Below are 24,479 nucleotides of genomic sequence, written 5' to 3'. Positions count from 1 at the left end.
GTATATAATAGGTTTTAGGAGTTGGTTGGAGGTTTGCATGTCATTGGTTAGGTGCCAAGTAGAATAACACAATCTGTCCAGCAGGGGACAGTTTTGTTGCATACTTAGAAATAGGGAGATTTGGCCATGTCATGGGTAGGCCCTCATTAGGACCAATTGGGCCTTAGTTAGAGGGTATGTCAGAGAAGTTTTTCCAACCATAGTTCATAGGATATGAGCTAGAACCATGTGTCACAAGATAATTCAAGTCAGGGGCATTTTCTGCCAGAAAAATAGGGGAACCTTGGACTTTAGCTTAGGCCCAAGAAGGCCCAAGCCAGGCCTTTGAGCACCATCAAGCTTGTGAGATGCCCTTAGGTCAGGAGAGTCTTGTGTAAAAATTTTGAAGAAAACTTGTAGTTTAAGAGTGTCTAATGCACTCAAGAAACCTTAGTTACCATTCTGAAATTTGCACCAGTGAGCACTTTCACTTATCACATAGCTTTAGAACACTTAGAAGTGAGTATTAGGTCGACCACCATATTTGTAAGATAGTATAAGGTCAGTAGAGCAAAAGGCACAAGTGTGGGTCAATAGGTTTTGGATAATTTAGGAAAGGCACATTGAGTTAGGAAGCCCAAATTTGAAGACTTTGTTTAGTTAGCGACCAAGTGACTTAAGTGGTGAGTCGAGATCATCCAAGCCTAGTGTGGCATTATGGTGTATATGATGTTATTTGGTATTAATATACGATATGTGATTATGTGGCTACGTGTGTACATTTGAAAATATAATGGTGGATATTGAATTAAGTGCGTATAGGCCTAAGTGCCATCCATGTTTAATTTCGGTTGTAAATAGGTTTAAGATGGTAAGAATATATTATAATGAGGATTATTATTATTTATGTAGGATCTCGAGACGAGGGAAAACTTGCCATAAAAGTCGAGTGAAGCTCCAGTTGTTGCTCCTACCAGTCAGACCAGACCAGTCTATCTCAAGGCAAGTGATTCAACTTGACCTTCGTATTTACTGTAAACAGTTCATATATATATCGATGCAATTATCCTGAGTCATTTGATATATTTAAATCAAGCGTATCTTTTGTTTATCTTTGAGTTACATAGAGATGCCATGAACCCTCGAGTACGTATTGCAAGTAGTTCAAAAGTCTTTCATGATAGTTTAATGCCATGATAAAATAGAGATTTGTTATAATACTTTATTGATCCTTTTGATTATCATGCTATTGATCCCTGAGAAATCTTGATATTGCACCCTGATGCTTTGATTCAACTCTTGAAATAACCTCGATTGAAACTTTATCTTGATACCTAAAAGCCAATCATTTCTTAAATTCATTCATGATTGTTTGATAACCCTATCCTTACCCTAAAGCTTGATACCCTGTTATATCTTGAGCTGATGATCACTTTCTTTATATTTTAACACCTCTATCCTATTGGAACCAGTGATGCTTATCTTCTTGATGTTTTAATACCTATACCTTATCTACAACCATTGCTTTAAGCCTAGTTGGCATTACTCTTTCATATTATCCAATAGCCTTGCTCAATTTCCTTGTCAAGTTCTTGTTTATGGAAACCTCTCAATTACCCTAATATAGTAAAGTCTAGTGGATCATGGCCCTGAGATTTAGTGTCATATTTCCAGTGTTTCAAGTTGATCTATAATCCCTTGATAAAAATGATTACAGTCGAAAGAGATTTTGTCATAAATCGGCATCAGTTTTTAAAATGATTAAAATGTGGATTTTCAGTCCCAAAGGGGGATAAATGTTTTCTTGAATGGTGGATCTGGACTGAGACGCGAGTCCTTTCCACACTTATATTAGGCTTAAAAGTTGCCTAGAGATTCCCAATAATGTTTTAGAACCCAGCGAGGTTCGGGATTACTTCGCGGCTGATCACCGGCTGTAATCCGTAGCGTCATAAAATGATTTTGATTAAGAATGATTTTAAAATTTGTTTTGATGCAAGCAAAATGATGCCAACTCACATAAGTTTTATCTCTCGTTATCATTGATTATGTCTTTCCATTGTCATTCCTAAAGGTATATCTCGATTTATGTTTTGCGTTGTACTGTTAGCACTTATTGAGCTTTTGGCTCACTTGCTTTACCCTGATATTACAGCTAGCAGCTATGGTTAGATTCAAGCAGACTGCCCGTAAGACCTGTGATGCTGATGCTTATGTTCGAGCTCATCAAGAAGATATCAGATGTAATAGCTGGTAGTGATGGGCTGTACCAAACCCTAAACTGTAAGATCTTGGATTGGTTGTGTATCCTTCATTAAAATGGTGTAATAACTACATTTATTTCGCTATTTAAGTTGGGGGTGTGACAGTTCTAAAACATTAATGGGAATCCCTAGGCAACTTTTAAGCCTAATATAAGTGTGGAAAGGACTCGCATCTCAGTCCAGATCCACTATTCAAAGAAAACATTTATCCCTCTTTGGGACTAAAAACCCACATTTTATTTATTTCAAAAACTGATGTCGATTTATAACAAAATCTCTTTTACAGTAAACATTTTTTTTATCAAGGGATTATAGATCAACTCGAAACACGGGAAATATGGTACTAAATCTCAGGGCCATGATTCACAAAACTATACTCTATTAAAGTAACTGAATGGTTTTCATATATCAAAGATTGGACAAGGGGATTTAGTGAGGCTATTGGATATTATAAAGGGTAATGCCAAATTGGGCTTTAAGCAATGGTTTCTCATCAAGGTTCAAGTGCTGGATCATCAAGAAGATAAGCTTCATGAATACTAAGGGTGTTAAGGTATGCAGAAATGATCTTTAACTCAGGATATATCAGAATTGTCAAGCTTCAGGATAAGAAAGAGGGGTATCAATCAATGAGGAATCACTTTGATAAGTATCTGGCTTTTAGGGTTCAAGGTAATGTTCTATAGGGGTTCAAGTATCAGGATGAGATATCAATACTTAGGAATCATCAGCATGTTAATCAAGGGAATCAACCAAGAGTTATAACTACCCATTCTTTTATCCTGGCATTCGAATTACTTTAATATACTATCATGATAAGACCACTTTGCAATACATACTCGAGGGTTCATGGCATTTTTATATAATTCAAAGATAAACATAAGTTACGCTTGATTTAATATATCAAATGACACAGGATAGTTGCAGCAATGTTGTTATGGATTAAAACTACTATATATAATTGCTGTATTTAATACTAAGGAACGTGAGCTCCAAGGCTCGATTTGACTGCTCTTGTGTTTCGTGACTCAATCTGCCTTAACAAGATGCCTACGTACCTTGCTGATTGCCAAGGATCAAGTCAAAAAACGTAGTTCTGATTGGTGGGGGTGAGACCCCTTATATAGATGTTGGTGGTCCTTGAATTGGACTTGGTATAGGAGACTTGGTGGGCAAGTCTCATAATTAGAATGGACTTTGGAGTCCTAGATAGTAGGAAACTGATTCCTTATCCTTTTAGGTCCCCTTGAGGCTTATCTATAAGGATTTATATCCTTATCAGGACTCTTATCAACAGCTGATTTTTCCCTTATTAATTAATTACGAAATTAATTAATAATCAGGGCTTTTGGGCCATTTTTATTCGACCAGACCTGATCTGATCCATCAGGCTTAACCTTTCTGGTCTGAATATCATACATCTTTATATTGGGCCTAGCAGCCCATTAATTATAAAATCAGGACTTATTTATCCCTATCATTTGCCCCCCCAAACTTTTGGGAAACATTGCATTAGGTTTCGCAGAAGTTAAATCTATTCGTTTCCCTTACAGGGTTCGTTTTTGCGGTAAAGTGTGGAGCGACCTACACATTTACAACGAATCTTCCTTTTATTCAGAAATTATCTTAATTTCCAGGAATTTTTCCCTAATTTCTGGAATTTTCCCTAATTTTCTGGGATTTTTTCCTAATTTCCTGGGATTTATCCTAATCTTCTGGATTTTTCCCTAATTTTCTGGATTATTTCCCGTAATTTCTGGGATTTATCCTAATTTTTCTGGATTTTTCCCTTAATTTCTGGATTTATCCCTTAATTTTTGGGATTTATCCTAATTTTTTTCTGGATTTTTCCCTTAATTTCTGGATTTATCCTAATTTTTTCTGGATTTATTCCTATTTCTGAAATATTAATATTTTCAGAAATTATTTAAGGAATTTCCTTATTTTTTTATGGATTTTTCCCTTAATTTCTGGGATTTATCCTAATTTTCTGGATTTATTCCTTATTTCTGAAAATATTAATATTTTCAGAAATTATTTAGGAATTTCCTTATTTTTTTTGTGATTTTCCAGGATTTTTCTTCCTTTTCTTTCTTTTTTTTTTTATATAATTTTCGACCAGGAATCCATTCGACCAGGATCCTGGTCGAATTAAACCCCCATATTGCCCTGGTCGCCAGCTTTTCCGAGCAGGAGTGTTTCGAGCAGAAGTCCTGGTCGAATTTCGGCCAGGATTTTTTCCCCCCTTTTTTTTTTTTTTTCTTTTGAACAGAAATCTTCGACTAGGATTTTCGGTCAGAATACATTTTTTGACCGATTTAGGCCTTTCTTTTAAGCCCAGATCGACAAAAATTCGGGCAGGTTCTATTCGACCAGGTTTTTACCTTGCTTCCTGGTCGACAGGGTCAGGAAAAAAGGTCAGAAATCATTCAGGCATTCTGGTCGAATGAAACAAAATATTCTTTTCTTCCTTTTTCGATCAGGAATTTTTGGTCAGGATTCTTTTCTTGACCGAATTAACCTCCATATTGTGCCTTGATCGAAGCTTTTTTGAGCAGGATTGATTCGACCAGGGTTTTCATTTGATTTCTAGTCGAATGAGTAAGAAATGATCATTTTCATATCCTTTTATCTTGAAGTTGGGCCATATGTTTGGGCTGGACTCTCTCTTTTTTTGATTTGGGCCTAGATTCTTTTGGGCCAACCATTCAGTGGGTTTTTCCTTTTTGGGCCTTTGATTTTCAACTATTTGGGCCCTTTTCTGGGCTGGTTTTATTGGGCTAATCTTTGGGCCCATTCAAAAAGATATTAGGGCCTCAAACAGGGCTTTTATACCTGGGCCTTAGCTCTGGGCCTTTTTCTGAATCTGGGCTTCTTGTACCCACAGGCCCAATAATTCTGGGGCTGGTCTAAAAAAAATTTTAGAACCTTCTGGAATTTTCGAGGTTTTTATGGAATTTCCAAATGTTTCTGGATTTTTCTAGAAAGTTTCCCTTAATTCTTTCAATTCCTTGTAGAACATTCCAGAATATTCCTTACTTTGGGCCAAAATGGGCTTTTTAAAGGCCCATTATCCACTTATTTCGCCTATATATAGGTGGGATGAGAGTGTGCTTCTTCACACCTCTCATTTCATTTCTCTTCATCTCAAAACTTCCTAATCTTCTCCTCTCTCAAATCCACTCCTTCCTCCTCCCAAGTCTTTTCCAGTCTTTACTAGATGGCTGACAAGAGTTCCGAGAGGGCGGCCAAGATAGCCTCGGCTTCAAAACGAGGTAAGGATATCGAGATCCGCTCTTCATATATGTCTTTAATTGATATGATTAATACTAGGGGGGATGAATATCCTTCCACTGCACATCTCGACTCCTTTAATCACTGTAATACTTGGCATAACATAGATTTCAATAAACTAAATGCTCGTTATAACGTCCCTCCCCCCTTTAGACTAGTTCCAGTCTCTGGTGGTGACCGTACTTGCCACTGGAGGCCCGATACTCTCTTCATCTACACCGACGCCCTTAATGCTGGGCTTAGGTTCCCTTTCCATCCTTTTATCCCTCATCTTTTGGCTGACTTACAAATCAACCCGTGTCAGCTTCCTCCAAACGCCTGGAGGAATATTCTATGTTTTATGGTTTGTTGTCTTAGGGAGGGCTTTCCTCTTTCTGTAGCCGTTTTTAGGAAAGTCTTTTAATGTTACAATAGTTCTTCCAATATTTGTGGCTGGGTTTATGTCAAACAAAGGCCCAAAAGCAAACATATCTTTAATAGTGCCTCTATTCCTGATAATTATCCAAATTGGAGGAATAGTTTCGTTGGGTTACGTTGGGAGAATGGCGACTGGGGCACGCTCTTTCGATCTTCCTTCGGGAAGGTCAGTGATGGTAGCCTCAAATCCATTCACTTAACTCCTGAAGAAACTATCATTTACAATGGGCTCACTCAGGATGATGGCACCACCACCAGCTGGACTCTTTTAGAAGAGTTTTCCCTGATTCATGTGGGACTATCCTCTGTTTCTCAACAGGGTATTTCTCTTCCCTTCTCAATTTTTCTTTATTTCACGCATTATTAACATCACTTATTTTGTCTTTTGCTTTGTTTCAGCTGCTAAGGAGATTAACGAGGACAATGTCCCCTTGGTCGAGGAAACAGCTAGGATGAAGAAAGCTCGGTTAGCAGGCCTAGACACCCGAGGAAAGGCGACAGAGCCTATCTTCTTGAGAAAGCACAAGGAGCCTATGGGGGAGGCTTCAACTGAAGGAGCTGAGGGCCATAATGCTCCTATCACTGCTGCTGCCCCTGCTGCTGCTGCTACAGGCGCCTTTCAGCCTCTCTGGGGATTCCGCCGAGGGGATACCGTGGTTGGTTCCACGAAGCATGCTTGGGATTGGTCCTACCATAGCGTGACTCCAAAGGACTTTACTGATGTGGTAGCCACCCCTGACCTTGAGAGGATTAAGCTCATGGGAGCCCAATCTCTAGCTTCGGTATGCCTTCTCTTTTTTAAACTTATTTCTCGTTCTTGTAGCACTTTCTTGCCTTATACTTTGTTAATTGTTTTGTTTCAGTCTAACGCCTACTTTTAAGGCGCTGTGAGGCAAGCCGAATCGTGGAAGCGGGCTTCTGATAAGGCCGATAATGCCCTCAGGAGGCAGCAGAAGAAGTATGCTACCCTGGAGAAGAAGCTCAAGCGCAAGGAGGAAGAACTCGGAGAGTCTAACGCCGAGCTGGTGGTACTTCGGGCGGATAAGGATAAGGCTATAGACAACTATCTGGACTCGGAGGAGTTTGCCCAATCTATGAGGACTAGGGATGATTCAGTCTTTCCCGAGTTTTTTAGGACTGGTTGGGACACGGCCCTTGGGACCGTGAACGGGGCTTGTCCTGATATTAACCCGGCGGACTATATCTGCCCTGATGACGAGGCTTTGCTACAGAGGTTTCGTACCCGAGTAGTTGTCTCAGACCATGTTCCTCAGGATCCACTCCTTCCTCCTCCCGAGTCTTCTTCCAGACCTGCTGAGGATGACAGCTCTTCCTCCTCCTCCGAGACGACAGAGACATCCAGCGAGAGTGGAGAGGACGATGATATGGATGCCGAGGGTACTTCAGCTCCTTAGAGCTTTTTCAGCCCTGTGTGGCTTTTTTATTTTCGAGACTTTATTTATCAAACTTTTGTAACATCTATCAGATCTATTTCATTTATCACCTTTTATGCTTGCATCCATGCATTTGATTTTTATTTGTTAGGCCACAAACATACTTTGAAGAACTTATGAATTTCATAAAATTGTCTGGGATTCGTCCCTTACACAAGTCTTAATAAATTTCGTAATAAAACTAAAACATATAAATCCTAAGCAAGCAAAGCTTCAAGGTGCTTTTAAACCTACTTGTCATAATGACAAGTGAGAATCGTACTTCGACCATCTTACACGTAGTAAACCTTCAGGTTTTGTGCGTGCCAGGTTCTCGGGACTTCAAAACCATCCATAGTCTCCAGCTTGTAGGTTCCTCTACCCTGAACGCTCTTGACTCTATACGGCCCTTCCCAATTTGGGGCAAGCTTTCCTTTCTGTCCTACACCAGATGCTTCTATCTTCCTCAAGACTAGATCGCCTTGTTTAAAAAACCTTTCTTTAACCCTTAGGTTGTAGTAGAATGAAGCTTTTTTCTGATATTCTACTATCTTTGCATGTGCTTTATCTCGCACTTCATCAATTAAATCCAGGGCTAACTTCTGCCCTTCCTCATTTTCTTTTTCATCAAAAGCCTGAATCCTTGGAGAAGAATGTGATATCTCCACGGGAACTACTGCTTCCGCCCCATATGCCAACATGAAAGGAGTTGCATTTGTCGTGACTCTACAGGTAGTCCTATAGGCCCATAATATGGGAAGTATCTCATCCACCCAATTATTTCTTGACTTTTCGATTCTCTTCTTTAGTCCATCCAGGATTATCCGATTTGCTACCTCCGCTTGCCCATTGGCTTGCGGGTGAGCCACAGAGGTGAACCGTAACTCAATTTTATTTTCTTCGCAATACTTCTTGAATTCCTCGTTGTTGAATTGTGTTCCATTGTCAGTGACGAGGATACGGGGAATTCCATATCGGCACATAATGTTTTCCCACAGGAATTGTGCAACCTGTTTAGTTGTGATTTTGGCCAAGGGCTTGGCTTCAATCCACTTAGTGAAATAATCAATGGCTACAATCAGAAACTTCCTTTGTGCTGTGGCCATAGGAAAAGGCCCTAGAATATCCATTCCCCACATTGCAAAGGGAATAGGCGAGTTGATAGAGGTCAGCATCTCGGGGGGTTGTCTAACAACTGGTGCATGCTTCTGACAGCGATCACACTTCTTTACATATTCTTTGGCATCAGCCATCATTTCTGGCCAATAGAAGCCTAAACGGGTTATCTTATGAGCCAAGGCCCTGCCCCCCAAGTGTTGCCCACAAATACCTCCATGCACTTCCTCAAGAGCTAAGCGTGCCTCATCGGGCCTGAGACACCTCAAGTACGGAACCACGAAAGATCTTTTATATAGAATCCCATCTATCAAAGAGTACCTTAGTGCTCGAACAGTTAACTTCCGTGCTTCAGTTGCATCACTTGGCAACCAACCGGTCCGAATGTGAGCCTTGATGGGATCAATCCATGATGTCCCCAAGCCTATGGGAGCCACTAGCTTAACATCTATGCTCCGTGTCTTCAAAACACGGAAGTACACACTTCCTGAACTTTCTTCAATCTCAGATGAAGCGAACTTTGATAGCGCATCTGCTTTAACATTTTCTTCCCTTGGAATGTGTTCAACATGGCATTCATTAAATTGGGTCATCACAGCCCTTACTAGGCGGACATACTTAGCCATCGTATCATCCCTTGCCTCAAATTCTCCCTTTACCTGGGATATGATCAGCTTCGAGTCTCCACGGACCTTTAAGTTTTTGACTCTAAGTGTCCCAGCTAGACCAAGGCCAGCAATCAGGGCTTCATACTCTGCCTCATTCTTTGTGGTTGGGAAGTCTAGCTTCATAGCATACTCAATTAAGAATCCATCAGGGCTTTGCAAAACCAATCCTGCTCCACTGGAGTTTGTTTTTGATGCCCCATCAAAATAGAGAACCCAATATTCTTTATCATCCTTCTCTTTGTCCCCATTGTCGACTCCCTTGTCTTGAGGTATGATATTTTCCTGCCCCCTGACTTCTTGGTTGGGTATGGTACATTCCACCACGAAGTCAGCTAGTGCCTGGGCTTTAATGGCCGTACGTGGCTTATACTTGAGATCGAACTCTCCCAACTCTATTGCCCACTTAATCAGTCTCCCACTTGCCTTGGGACTGTGAATGATATTTCTCAGTGGCTGATTTGTTAGCACTTCAATTTGGTGAGCTTGAAAATAAGGACGCAGCTTTCTTGAAGCCATTACCAAGGCTAAAGCAAATTTCTCAATGGCTGAATAATTTAACTCAGCACCATGCAAAATTTTGCTGACATAGTATACGGGTTTCTGGACTTTCAGTTCCTCTTTAACCAACACCGCGCTCAAGGCGCTCTCTGAAACAGCCAAGTACAAGAATAAAACTTCATTCAGAACTGGCTTGGCCAACAACGGGGCTTGGCCCATATACTTCTTTAACTCTTCAAATGCCTTCTGATTTTCCTCACTCCATACAAAGTCTTTAATGTTCTTTAATGACTTGAAGAATGACAAGCACTTGTCTCCTGACTTGGAGATGAATCGTCCTAGCGCAGCAACCCTTCCTGTGAGTTTCTGAACATCCTTGACAGTTTTTGGGGGTTCCATGTCCAGGATTGCCTTTATTTTATCGGGGTTAGCCTCAATTCCCCTCTTTGAGACCATCAATCCCAAGAATTTTCCAGATCCTACTCCGAAAGTACACTTCGTGGGATTCAACATCATCTTGTGGTACCTCAGGACCTCAAAAGCTTCCCTCAAATGGGTTATATGATCAGTCTTTACTAGACTCTTGACTAGCATGTCATCAACATAGACTTCCATAGTCTTCCCAATAAGATCTTTAAAAATTTTATTCACCAACCTTTGATAGGTGGCTCCTGCATTCTTGAGACCAAACGCCATAACAAGATAACAATAAACACCAAAGTCAGTGATAAATGATACCTTTGGAATGTCATCCTTATGCATTTTGATCTGGTTGTATCCGCTAAACCCATCCATGAAACTCAGCATCTCATGTCCAGCGGTGGCATCAATCAAAGTATCAATTCTAGGCAGCGGAAAACAGTCTTTGGGGCATGCATCATTCAGATCGGTGAAGTCTATACACATCCTCCACTTTCCATTAGCCTTCTTCACCATTACAGGGTTTGCTAACCACTCCGGAAATTGAATCTCCTCAATGAACCCAGCCTCTAAGAGCTTTTCCACTTCCTGCTTTATAGCCTCTTGTCTTTCCGGGGCAAAATTTCTTTTCTTTTGTTTCACTGTCTTCTGACTTGGATCCACGTTTAGCTTGTGAGTAATTAACTCCGGGTCTATGCCTGGCATATCAGCTGCTGACCATGCAAACACATCACTATTTTCTTGCAAAAATTTCACTAACTTTCCTCTAAGGGGCTCCTCTAATGTGGCTCCAATGAAAGTCATCCTCTCAGGATTCTTGGGATCTAAAGGAACCGAAACCAATTCTTCTGCTGGCCTTCCTCTATTCTCATCATTTTCTCGAACATCCATATCTTCAATAGGAAGAACCTGCCCCCCGACTCCATCTGCCCTCAAAGAGGCCACATAACAGCTTCTAGCCATTTTTTGATCTCCTCTCTCTTCTCCAATCCCGTTTCGGGTGGGAAACTTCATGACTGAATGGTAGGAAGAGGGGACTGCCTTGAAGGCATGTATCCCTGTTCTCCCCATGATAGCATTATAAGTTGAACTAGCCTTTACCACTACGAAATCCAGCATCTGCGTTGCTTGCCTTGGCTCCGTACCTATGGTGGTTGGCAACTTGATTATCCCTTCCACAGGACATTCTACTCCAGCAAATCCATATATCGGCATGTCGGTTGGTGTTAACTGGGAGTCGTTATACCCCATCCTTAGAAAGGTGTCGTGGAGCAAGATATCCACAGAAGCACCATTATCCACAAGGACCCTCTTAACCGGGCTATTTCCTATTATTGGTGTTATGACCAGCGGGTCGTCATGGGGAAACTTCACACCCTCTAGGTCGGAATCATCAAAATCCAATGTTACTTCTGTCTTGGCCCTCTTCGGGGCTTCTCCAACAATATGCATAACCTCTCTAGTATATGCCTTTCTGGAATCTTTGGACAATCCAGCAGCAGTTGGACCTCCAAAGATCGTGTTTATCACAGGCCCTCGAGGTCTCGGTCCTCCATAAATAGTGTTTATAACTGGTCCTCTAGGTTGGGGATTCCGCCCCTGATCATCTTGGTCCCTCCTACGATCTTCAAAGTTCTTCCTTCCATTATTATTTCTGTCTCCTCCATCTCCAGTATACTTGTTCAATCTTCCTTTTCGAATCAAAAACTCAATTTCATCTTTCAACTGCCTACACTCATCGGTGTCATGGCCAACATCTTTGTGAAACCTGCAATACTTGCCCTTATCTAGCTTGGCGGGATCAGCCTTCAAGGGCTTAGGCCAGCGAATATCTCTGTCTTTCTCAATCTCCATCAAAATCTGACTTCTGGGAGCATTCAGCTTAGCGTATTCAGTGAACTTTTGCCCAGGTCCTCCCTTCTTGGGGATTGAATCAGGGTTTTGTTCGGTTCTAGGATATTTGTCCTTAGCGATATACTCCAAATCAGTTTTTCGTTTCTTGCCTCCAGTGGGCTCATTACTTACTACGGTCTTCCTCATACTTTCTTCAACCTTGATATACTTCCCTGCCCTCTCTTGGAGCTGCAACATGCTCTCAGGGGGTCGTTTGGCCAAAGACATCTTGAAAAACTCATCCCTAGTTCCTTGTTGCAGTGCTATCATGGCTACCTTATCATCAAGGTCTGGGACTTTTAAAGCCTCCTTTGTAAAACGATTCAGGTAATCTCTTAAGGATTCCTTAGCTCCCTGCACAAGACTCATAAGAGATGCTGAACTTTTCTCATGGACTCTTCCACTAATGAATTGCTTAATAAAAGCCTGACTTAATTCTCTGAACGATCCAATAGAATTTGGGGGCAGGCGACTGTACCATCTTTGAGCCATACCCGACAGGGTTTGAGGGAAGGCCCGACACTTTATAGCATCATTCACGGGTTGCAGCAGCAGTGCATTAGAGAATGTCCTAACATGATTAGCGGGATCTCCCGTGCCATCATAGGCTTTGATAGTGGGCATCTTGAATTTCCTTGAGATATGAGCATTCATTATCTCCTCTGTGAAGGGTGGAGTTGGATCATCAGGATCTCCAAGGGGAAGGAGATTGCTTGGATCAGTTCTTGGGACAGCAGCCCTTCTTCTTACCGGACCATCCAGGTCTATGATAGGAGGAGGATTTCTCCCCCTAGGAGGTATGTGGGGTCTGGTGGCTTGGTGAGCCTCCAAATCACGCCTCAGCCTTTGGATCTCAGCCTCATGAGCCCTGATCTTTTCCTGCACTTCTTGGGGATTCGCCCCTGGGGTGCTTTGGGGGCGTTGCCTTCCATCGGCCATTGGCTCTTTTCCAGGGCGCCTCCTTCTCGGGGCCACTTCATCATCCGAAGATTCGGAGTCTCTCTCAGTGTATGGACCAGAAAATTCTCGATCCTCAGGAATAGGATCCAAACCTCGTATATAGGGGGGTGACCGCCCTCGTGCTTCGCTTCGCCCAGCATATCCGCTCCCTCCAACCTCAGGGTGTAGGGGCAGCCCATAAGGGGGGTTAGTAGTAACAATAGTTGAATATTCATACCCGACGGGTCGAGAATTCACAGGTATATGTACTTGTTGAACTTGAGGATTCGTACCTTGAATAATCGAGGGAGTTGTCCCTGGTGGCTGAGGTTGAGTTCTCCCTATCTGGGCATCCCCCTGAGTAGATGCATAAGTCGAATGGGGCGGAACCTCCACGGTTGACGAAATCACCTGAGTTGTCCCTGAAGGTGTTCCTTCCTCCAGAGTGCTGGTTGTTCTCCGTGTTCTCGCCATGGTTATTGTTCCGTTTCCCACAGACGGCGCCAAATGTTATGGATTAAAACTACTATATATAATTGCTGTGTTTAATACTAAGGAACGTGAGCTCCAAGGCTCGATTTGACTGCTCTTGTGTTTCGTGACTCAATCTGCCTTAACAAGATGCCTACGTACCTTGCTGATTGCCAAGGATCAAGTCAAAAAACGTAGTTCTGATTTGTGGGGTGAGACCCCTTATATAGATGTTGGGAGTCCTTGAATTGGACTTGGTATAGGAGACTTGGTGGGCAAGTCTCATAATTAGAATGGACTTTGGAGTCCTAGATAGTAGGAAACTGATTCCTTATCCTTTTAGGTCCCCTTGAGGCTTATCTATAAGGATTTATATCCTTATCAGGACTTTTCTTAACAGCTGATTTTTCCCTTTATTAATTAATTACGAAATTAATTAATAATCAGGGCTTTTGGGCCATTTTTATTGGACCAGACCTGATCTGGTCCATCAGGCTTAACCTTTCTGGTCTGAATATCAAACATCTTCTTATTGGGTCTAGCAGCCCATTATCAGGATTTATTTATCCCTATCATTATTCTTGACTTCTCGATAAGTCATTTTAGAGTTCTCGAATGACTTCTCTATATCAATTGATCTGTGACATGTAGATTTCTTGAATTAGAATATTTTTCCCAAAATAGATTTATTCAACTCCAAACTTCTTCACAATGTCTCTGAGGCATGACCTTCATGATCTTCTTCCAGAGTTTATTCTTAGGCTTGAGACTGTTTACAGAAAAATACTCCAGTCTAATCTATTGACACTTTTACGGACTCAAGTAACGCAATACACAATGCAAACCTAGATTATCATACAACTTACTTAGGACTGTCAATTTGACTTAGTCTTGTTATAGTACATCCATGTCTTGCACAACAGATTATTATTTAATTCCGGATTGGAAATTCATGTTTCGTATATTTACACAAAAGAAATGTTTCGGCAATTTCAAGAAGAGCTTAGAAAAAACGTATCTTATGTGGTAAGGAGTTGTAAAGAAGGTTCTAATTATATGTGGAAGTTGTATTTAGTGGAGAAGTATAATGTTTAGGAGAATTGTAGAAGAAGTTATCGGGTGATGGTTAACCGTATGGATGAAAACATTGATCGTGCTTGTAAAATATTTGAACACTCCGGAATTCTTTGCAAACATATCCTCCGCTATCCTGACAAGAAACAAAAAACTACAATACCAACAAATTTTGTCAAATTGAGATGGACAAAGAACGCAAATAAATATGGGGGATTTTTGCGTTATTATCTTCCCGTTCTTGTTGAGGTTGGTGATTCAACAACGGCAAGATATAGTTCTTTGTGTAAATCTTTCCAAAGTTTGAGTGTCACTGTAAGTTGTTCGAAACCACGATACAATTATATCATGAATTTTATTGAGAAAGGAAAGTCTTACGTGATTGAAAATTTTCGGGAGGAGAAAAATAATCAAGAACGGCAGAGTCACACCATAATTACGGCGAACATGATCCGATATTCAATACTCCAATATCGCAAACTAAGGGAACACCGAAGGCGGAAAGGTATAAAAGCGGTGTTGAAACGTCAACTTCAAACTTCATTATGCGCAAGTGTGACGCTTGTGGTTTACTTGATCATGATAGGAGAAAATGCCCAAAAAATGCCAATTGAATATTTAGAAAATTTGAATTAGAAATGTAACATTTGAACATATTTTTCTAAAGTTAATTAGTTTATATTTAAGTTTTGATTTTGTTTTATTTCTTTAAAATTAGATAAGTACATGTTTAAAAATTGAAAATTGAAGTAATTTGGTAAAAAAAAATAACAAGAATTATTTTCTCAAAATTTATAACTTTTGACATTTTTTATGAAATTTGCAAAAATTAAAAATTAATTTTCCTTTTTTATTATTTAATTTTCCTTCCACAATGAATCATTACGGGAAGGTCCCTTGTTTTTTCAGATTTCCCCCATTTTTTGGCCCCTTCAAATTTTTCAAAATTTCTTAAAAAATTCATAAAAAATAGAAAATTCCCCGTACTTAGAAAAAAAACACAGTACTTATTTTCTCAAAATTTCTTCTTTTTGAAATTTTTTCTGTAATCTTTAAAAATTTAAAAATATTTTTCCTTTTTTATTATTCAATTTTCCTTCCGCAATAATTCATTACAGAAGTTTCGCCTATTTTTACCCAACTTCAAATTTTTCTTATTTTGGGACTAAAAAATTCATAAAAATTGGAAATTGACTTAATTTTGTGAACAAAAATACAGTAATTATTTTTTCAATTTTTTTATTTTTAGCATTTTTTCTGGAATTTTTAAAAATAATTATTTTTTTCCTTTTTTTTAATTATGTAATTTCCCTTCCTCAATGATTCATTGCGGAAGGTGCCCCTTTTTTCCCCTATTTTTACCCAGCTTCGAATTTTTCCTGTATTTTGGGACTAAAAAAATTTATAAAAAAATGAAATTGACTTAATTTGGTAAACAAAAATACAATAATTATTTTATCAAAATTTCTGAATTTTGACATTTTTTCTGAAATTTTTAATTTTTATCCTCTATTAATTATTTAATTTCCCTTCCGCAATGATTCATTGCGGAAGTTTCCCTTATTTTTACCCAACTTCGAATTTTTCAGTATTTCGGGACTAAAAAATTCATAAAAAATTGGAAATTGACTTAATTTGGTAAAAAAACATTAATTATTTTCTCAAAAGTTATGATTTTTCACATTTTTCTGGAATTTTTAATTATTTGTTTCCTTTTTCTAATTATTTAATCGCGGAATTTTCTTCTGTTTCCCCCGCCCAGCTTCGAATTTTTCATTATTTTGGGACAAAAAAATTCATTAAAAATTGGAAATTGACTTAATTTGGTAACAAAAATATTGTAAATATTTTCTCAAAATTTCCGATTTTTCACATTTTTCTGGAATTTTTAAAAATTATTGTTTTCCTTTTTTTAATTATTTAAAAAAAAACTGGAATGACCTAAACTGTAAAAAAACTAACATGACCCGTTTATATACAAAAAAAAACCTAAACTGCAAAAAAACTGGCATGACTTGTTTATATACAAAACAAAACCTAAACTGTAAAAAAAAACTGGCATGACCTATTTATATACAAAACAAAACTTGTTTTAAGAATTATACATTGAAACAACATCCAATTTTTTTTAACAAAATCCAACAAATCCAAAATTCTAAATCCAACAAATCAAACATTTAAACCAAATTAAAATAATAAATAGAAGTCCAAATATTACAAGTTCATCAAATAGAAGTTTAATAACTAAGTCTGGCAAATACAAGTCCAATCAAACACCCAAATTTCTTTTCTCCAAACCCCATACTGAAATATCACATGCACGCCCCTTACGCAATTCCCAAGCAATGCGATGTCGAAAGGTGTCTACACCTTTGAACGGGTCCCAACGAGCCATGGAAATTGATATCCCATTCATAATGGCATCTACATACTTACATACATATACACCGCAGTCAACTCCTGTAGCTTGTTTAGGACGATCCTTTAAGACATGGACCTTCATAAATTTCTTCGAAAACCTCTGCGGGTCCATGTAATTTAACATACACAGGAGGACTTTTTCCTACATTTCGGAACAAATAATATATCAAAATGAAACAATTAAGCAATTTATCATTTTATCATCAATATTGAATCACTTCAAAGACTAAAATGCAATAAATGATTGTATTAGTCCTAAATTCTGAATAATTATGCAATTTATCCTTTTTTCATCAATATTTAATCATTTCAAGGACTAAAATGCAAGAAATGAATTTATTATTCCTAAATAAGGAATAAGTATGCAATTTATCCTTTTTCATCAATATTTAATCAATTCAAGGGCTAAAATGCAAAAAATGATTTTATTAGTCCTAAATTTTGAATAATTATGTAATTTATCCTTTTTCATCAATATTTAATCAATTCAAGGGCTAAAATGCAAGAAATGATTTATTAGTCCTAAATAAGGAATAAGTATGCAATTTATCCTTTTTTTATCAATATTTAATCAATTCAAGGTCTAAAATACAAGAAATGATTTTATTAATCCTAAATTTTAAATAATTAAGCAATATATCAATTTCTCGTCAATATTAAATCATTTCAAAGACTAAAATGCAATAAATGAATTTACCAATCCTAAATTTGGAATAATTATGCAATTTATCATTTTATCATCAATATTAAATCAATTAAAGGGCTGAAATGCAATAAATGATTTTATTAATCCTAAATATGGAATAATTAAGCAAAGTATCCCTTTTTCATCAATATTATATCATTTTAATGACTAAAATGCAGGAAATGGGTTAACATTAGAAGCTACCATGAAGTTATAGTACCAGGAGTACTTGACTTTGAAACTATACGGACCGCGACCATCCTCATAAAGCGGATCAATTATTTGAACTCGTATTTGGTTCAGGTCTGCAATAAACAAGATCTAGTGACCACCGGTGCAACATGGAAATAGTGCATAATCACAAAATTGGATGTTTGAGCCAAGATGTTGTTTCTGATAGGGTCAAGAAGAACTGAATCTATTTTGTAAGGTCCTTATCTGTCTTCTCATAGGGATCCCTCTGCAAATTACATGTTCGTAATAACAGGGTTCAATAATTAACAAACCACAATGAAAGACAAGTAAGTTTCTTACATTCAAATTTCCGCAAAGGTCAAGAGCTTGGAACAAGAAGAAACTAGGAGCGGTGTACCTCTTAGCCGGGGGCCTTAAATCATGGGAGCGCTCCCAAAAATGCCTCTCCCGAAGCTTTACCAACTCCATATAAGCATTCACAACATCATCCTCCGGTTCATGACCGGGTGCTAGGCACTGCAATTGCTTCCTTGTAAGGTAAAACGTGCAACCTGTATGTCTTTCAAATATATAAGAAAGATCATTACTCCACCAATGTCTGTAAATCCAGTTGATCTTCCTATTATTGAGTGGCCTAGTCAGATCACCCGTTCTCGAAGGACCACCATGCAGATTCTGATCTTTATATAGATCTTCACTCCTATCAACCTGCAATACATTTGAACATAATAAACATATGCATTTCATATCGAGGATAATAGATGGGGAAAACCCCAAGGTTTGATAATAGTTTTGTACCTCAAAGAGCTGTGCTAAGTCATCAGGAAGCTTGTGAGCGTTGTTACAAAAATCAACAAAACTACGCATAAGAAGATCATCAGAAGTAGGAGTAACACTCCCAACCTGAAATTAATTAAAATACAAATCATCATGAAACAGTTCAGTAATTGTTATAATTGCCATCTTTATAAATTTAATCCAAACATTGCGGAATACACTACCTCCGTATCAACAGGGCAAAAGCCCATCGGGAGAGATAGTGTAGTAGAAAGAGTAAAAGGAGAGTTAAACTGTAATTATATTATATGTGAAGTGTTAAAATAAACTATGACTAAGCGGTGGTTGGAGTTAAATTATACTGTTTAGTACCTGGACTAATCGATGATGCATGAAAGAAGTGGTTGATTGTGAAGGAGGTGTACTCGTCCTAACCTGTCACATTAATAATACAATGCAATTAGTCATAGTCCTGTGAGCCTGTGAAGTGATAAACAACCAAACTAGTACAATACCTCAAGACCGACGAGAAGAGTGATAAGAGGGGTCCGCTGGCTAGGCGAGGGTGTTGTACTCGTCCCAACCTGCTACATTAATAAAACAATATAATTAGTCATATTCCCGTAAGCCTGTAAAGTGATAAATAACCAAATTAGTACAATACCTCAAGATCGACGGGAAGAGTGAAAGGAGGGGTCGGCTATGGAGGCGTACTCGTCTCAACCTGCTACATTAATAAGAGAATACAATTAGTCATATTCATGTGATACTGTGTATATGTGATTATTTGCATATTCTAGTGTCGCCGCTATAAATTTGCTAGGGTTATCAACTCATACTTAACTTGTATATACATGACTAGCACAAGTGATTATTACACATACAAGTAATTAAATCAATTTCCTACTAAATTGGTCTTAACTTGACTTGTTAGCTTAAGTGGCCGGTGCTTAACTTTCTTCAAGTTGTGTTATTTGTTTTTATGCTTTTGTAGTAAGCTGTCATTTGGTGGTGGGTCAAGGTGTCAGCTTAGAAAGAGTTATAATCCTGATTTACTAAATATGGAAAAACTAATTCTCTAGAGATGTCACAACCTATAAATTAGGAATGTACATATAAAAACATATCAGGGACAACATGAAACATTGCCATTCCTACCATTGTAATACTGTGCAGCTTCTAATCAAGTTCAATTAAGATGATAAAATGGTGTTATGATTGGTGCAATTACTTGAACAGGGAGAATGGTTTTAATTCATCGAAAAATAAAAAACTAAGAGGGTAGGGTTTTGTAGATCTGTTAACCAACTATGTCAATTAACTAATATTATCATTAAGATGTACTTAAAAAATTATGTGGACAAAACCTAAAAGAAGTGGACTCCACAATCTTTTTTAATTAATATTTTCCCCATTATGTTAAACTCACTCACACCCAAATTTAAATAAATTTTATCCCCAGTACTTTTTAAAGGCCATATTCTTTATATCACGTTCTTTATCATTTATCTCATACATGAGAACCTTTAATGTGAAAGACTGTCAAGTCCTCAACTAAGTGTTGAGTGGAATTTATGACACTTTATAACGCTCCATTAAGCTTTGAATTGGTGCTTTTGTACTCAAGTTATTGGTGTTTTAATGTATTTTCTAGTATTTCTGCATTTCAGGCATTAATCCAGAATTCAGGTGAATTAGCATTATTTTTGTGCTAATATGGTGTTAGGATGGTGTCCAAGGAATAAAGCTTGAGAAACCAACTCATTGCAGCAAGAAAAGAAAGGAAATAGATTTTTCCCCAGAAGGCCAGCGCGTCCGCGCTGTCATAGCGCGCGCGCGCCCGCGCTGATTAAGCGCGCGGTCGAGCCGGGTCGGGAGATTTGAATCCTGATTCTACTTGGCCTCGTACTCGTCCACACTCTTTTTATCTTGCTTCAATTCCAGAATCTCAACCTCCAACTGGTTTTGCAAACAATCCGGAAAATACTTTTCCAAAAATAATTCCGTAAACCTGGTCCAAGAAACAGGACCTTCTCCTTCCAAGGAACGGGTGGATTCCCACCAATAATTCGCTTCACCCTTAAGAAAATAACTTGCATAGTCTGATCTAAGATTATCACTTACTTTAGTGAGGGTAAAGGCTTTCTCCATTTCCTTTAGCCAAATCCTGGCGGCAACTGGGTCCACCTCGCCCTTAAACTCTTGAGGCTTTACTGACTGAAAAGATTTAAAACTCACAGTTTGATTCACTTCTCTTTGCTGAGGTTGCTGCTGGAGTTGCAGCTGTTGCTGTTGAATTTGTTGCTGCTACTGTTGTATGAACTGCTGTTGTTGTTGCTGTTGTTGCAAAAATTGCTGCTGTTGTTGCTGAAATTGTTCTTGCTGCTGAGCCATTTGATTAGACTGTTGGCGCAACAAATTCAGCAACTCACCCATAACTGGCCCCCCTTCAGAAGCTCTACTAGAGGAATTGGATGGGATATTCTTCTTGGGTGGCATTCTCCTGAAACATAACAAATGGTTTTAGTTTTAAAGAATTGCCCCCGGGTAGCAACATTTTTATGTGCCAAGAGAATGTTGCCGTAATAAAATACTCCCACCCTCATTTAGTTGGGGTCCGATTGTAATGAGTGGCTAGATTTAACAAAATCAGCAACAAATGCAACAATAAAAGTAACAACAATAATAACAACACGACACTAGCAGCATACACCAATACTTATAACAGCCACCAACTAATATCGCAACCTACTAACTAAATTCACATGATCAGACTCGTTCTCGTGGAATGAATGTCTAGGAATCTCTATCGGTCATTACCAATGGCACCTATACTAGGGAGACACACTAAAGATCAGGGCAGTTCCAGGATCCTCAAAATATGCCAGGGTTACAGCTTCGAACCCTCGACTAGACTCTTAAACTTGCTCCTATAGATGTGAGTTGCTGATTCACACCCTATACACCAATTCTACACCTTTCCCAACTCTATTCCTAACCTAAATCAGGGACTTAAACTTGTAGCTCTGATACCAACCTGTGACGGCCTCAACCCCGGGGTCAGGAGTTGACGTTACTAACAATATCAAATTACAAATATAATATGTTCAACACACTTTTATTTCAATATAAACAACCCCTTCACAAGATCTTTTCCAGGTTCAAGTATAATTTAGGTTACATACTTATTACAAACCAACTTATTTAAAATAACCTGACATTTCTAAATTTCTACAACAACTCACATACCACACCTGGTCTGACACAACACACCCAGAGGAGCTCAACACAGGAGGAACTGGAAACTGGTCCTTACCAAGACATCACAATATCCTAGGCATCTGTAATTTGAGAATATACAAAATATTTGCAAGAGTGAGCGATCAATCGCTCAGCAGTACCACTATATGAATAATAATCAAAACAGTTTATGATAAAAAATTATGGGAACATAAATCATAACTCGTTTGTAAAACAAGTAAAACAGGTGAAAACAGATGAAAACTGGATATCAGTAGCTAGCATGCTCTATAAAACATCTCATTAATTGTGATGTGTAAATATCAGAGTTCAATTTTAGCATGCTACTTTCATTTTCAAATCTTCTATTCCATTACAGGAACCATAAAATCATTTATTCCATTACAGGGACCCAAAACCACTTGTTCCGTTACGGGAACCATAAAATCTCGCTCAGATATAAAAGAATTGGATGATCCCTGGTGAGACAGCTGATCAGGCTATCTCCATAGGACAACTCTATCTTGGCCATCCTATGAAATTTGTTCCAGAACTCAGAGACTAGCTAGGTCTCTGTCACACTGGGCTGGTGGTTATAATAGGGTGCGCAACCACTTTGCCTCTTACGCTATCTTCCTGGCCGTTACGGGCCCTTGCGCACGCTCATCCAATTATCTGATCAATTTATCCAGTTTTCCAAACCACTTACCTATCTCTTTTCAAAACAATTCTATCACATCACACATTCCAAAACATTTTCATTTTATTCAAAGCTTAGAGATAGGTACTTTCAGGAGTTACTTTTCCCCCAAAACACAAGTTAACAAAACAATTTGAACACATAGGATATGTAACTTAAAACATTCTGTTCCAGTATGTAAATTTAAATCAACAATTATTCATACATTACTGAACCATAAAGATATGGTCAGGGGTACTTGCCTCAATACGCTTTAACAACTATTATTGGCTGGCTCTGCATCGACCGAGATGCTAGGGATTTCGACTGGAACTTACAGGAACCGAAATACCCTAAATTAGACGTCCGAATATGCTTGACTATCCTCGCTAACAGTTTACCCGTACGTTAACAAAACCCGACTCGTAACATTCTCAATATAATAATACACGTATCAATTAGGGTTCACATCCTCAAAAGTCGGTTCGGTGTTTGTTTTCAGAAAATATGTATATTTGTCCTTTTACGAAATTAGGGTTATCGGTTTTAACAAAGTATTTCATTACAACACATAATCAGGTTCCGTATAAAGTATTTTTATATATATATATATACTCCGGAAATTGGGCAGCACCTCCTTTATTTATCGGACTAACCCGTCGACCATCTCGACGTCAAACCAATCAACAACAACCAATCACAATCCAATCATAATCCTCAAACTCCCAAATGTCAATTCAAATACATATATTAGTTATTATTCGTATGCTTATGTTTTAATTCGTGTTTCTTTTATATTTTAACTCATATTTATAATTTTATTTTTATTCGTAGGACTCAGAATTATTCATCATCGTCCACCGCCGGCTCGCCGAAACTCATCGCCGACGACGGTAAAAATTCGCGGGTACCCGTATAAATCGGGTTTCCAACGCGAATCTTCACCGATTAAATTCCCGAACAATTAAAATATTATTCAATTAAATAATCAAATAATTTCAGTCGAATATTACTTTAAAATATTCAGAAATCAGAAATCGAAAACGACAGCAACCCCGGCCCACGCGCACACGCGCGGCCGGAAGAAAGAACAGGAAAAGGACCAGGCAGCATGCAGTGAATCAACACCGCAATCGAACACAAACAAGCACAGACTCACACCACACAACCACAAACGTATATACACAAGATTGTATGCACACAGAGGCCGTGACACGCGCCACCGCCTTTGCCTTGTCGGAGAGCCGGTGGCAACAGGGCGGCGAGGATAGAAACAAAAGCATCGAAGCATCGAGCTTACCAAGAACAGAGGGGAAAGACCGAAAAACAATTGAGAGAGAGAAGCGTGGAGAGAATTAACGAGAGAGAGAGATGCAGAGGGGAGAGAGACGGCAAGATCGAGAGTTGAGAGGGAAACACAGGAGATAGGATAAGAAAGGGAGTAATTATCTGCTTATTTACTCCGAAAACTAAATTTGTATCGGCGTTTAACAAATTAACGAATGGTTTACGGAAAGAAATAATCTGAAAAACCACAAAAGTAGTTTTTTCTTTTATAAAAATAAATCCCAAAATAATTTAAAGCTAGTAATATAAAATTCTTGGAATTTTTAAATCATTTTTGAAACGAGACTAATACCCGCATTTAACGACTTAACGAACAATTACGCGGGTAAACTTAATCCCTAAAATTTCCAAAAAAATTTAAAATTCTCGGAATATTCCAAACTTAATAAAATATGAATTTCATAATTTTTGAAGAATTCTGGAATTAAATACTGATTTTACAATTAAATGCAGTCAGAAAATCATTAAAAGATAAATAATCAATAAAATATTGATTTCTAAATTTTATAAACTCCTAAAAATAATAAATAAAATTATGAAGCAATAAAAATAATTTTAGAGATAATCCAAGTATTTATGGTAATAATTCTTTATTAAAATCACTTTTAAATATAATAACAAAACAACACCGTTCTCAAATAATTACTCAAATAACTCTTGAACATCAAT

The 24,479-nt window shown here is 38.3% G+C and overlaps 1 protein-coding gene across 22 annotated transcripts; it reads right to left on the bottom strand.

Moving 5' to 3' along the window:
- Positions 1-16,635: 16,635 nt before the first annotated feature.
- On the bottom strand, positions 16,636-23,952 carry LOC141670462 (uncharacterized). 22 transcript variants are annotated; one of them, XR_012554561.1, is made up of 9 exons: positions 22,727-23,952; positions 20,669-21,047; positions 19,209-19,271; positions 19,060-19,131; positions 18,917-18,979; positions 18,566-18,670; positions 18,165-18,475; positions 17,793-17,877; positions 16,636-17,029 (listed from the first exon to the last, which is right to left on the bottom strand). XR_012554561.1 is itself a non-coding variant. In XM_074476328.1 (8 exons), exons 5-8 carry the CDS (start codon positions 18,935-18,937, stop codon positions 17,847-17,849), a joined length of 468 nt encoding a protein of 155 aa, XP_074332429.1. In that variant the 5' UTR covers positions 18,938-18,979; positions 19,060-19,131; positions 19,209-19,271; positions 20,669-21,047; positions 22,727-23,952; the 3' UTR covers positions 17,776-17,846. The 22 variants fall into 22 exon arrangements, 19 of the variants coding, with proteins under 19 accessions (XP_074332429.1, XP_074332425.1, XP_074332426.1 ...); XR_012554560.1 differs by having other exon boundaries at positions 18,107-18,475; positions 22,727-23,951; XR_012554559.1 differs by having other exon boundaries at positions 17,793-18,032; positions 18,107-18,475; positions 22,727-23,948.
- Between the last annotated feature and the right edge of the window lie 527 nt (positions 23,953-24,479).

Source organism: Apium graveolens, chromosome 7, assembly GCF_009905375.1.
Source record: "Apium graveolens cultivar Ventura chromosome 7, ASM990537v1, whole genome shotgun sequence".
In the NCBI taxonomy this organism is placed as follows: Eukaryota; Viridiplantae; Streptophyta; class Magnoliopsida; order Apiales; family Apiaceae; genus Apium; species Apium graveolens.
The sequence above is the reverse complement of the archived record's forward strand: the minus strand, read 5'-3'. Positions and strand labels throughout refer to the sequence as shown.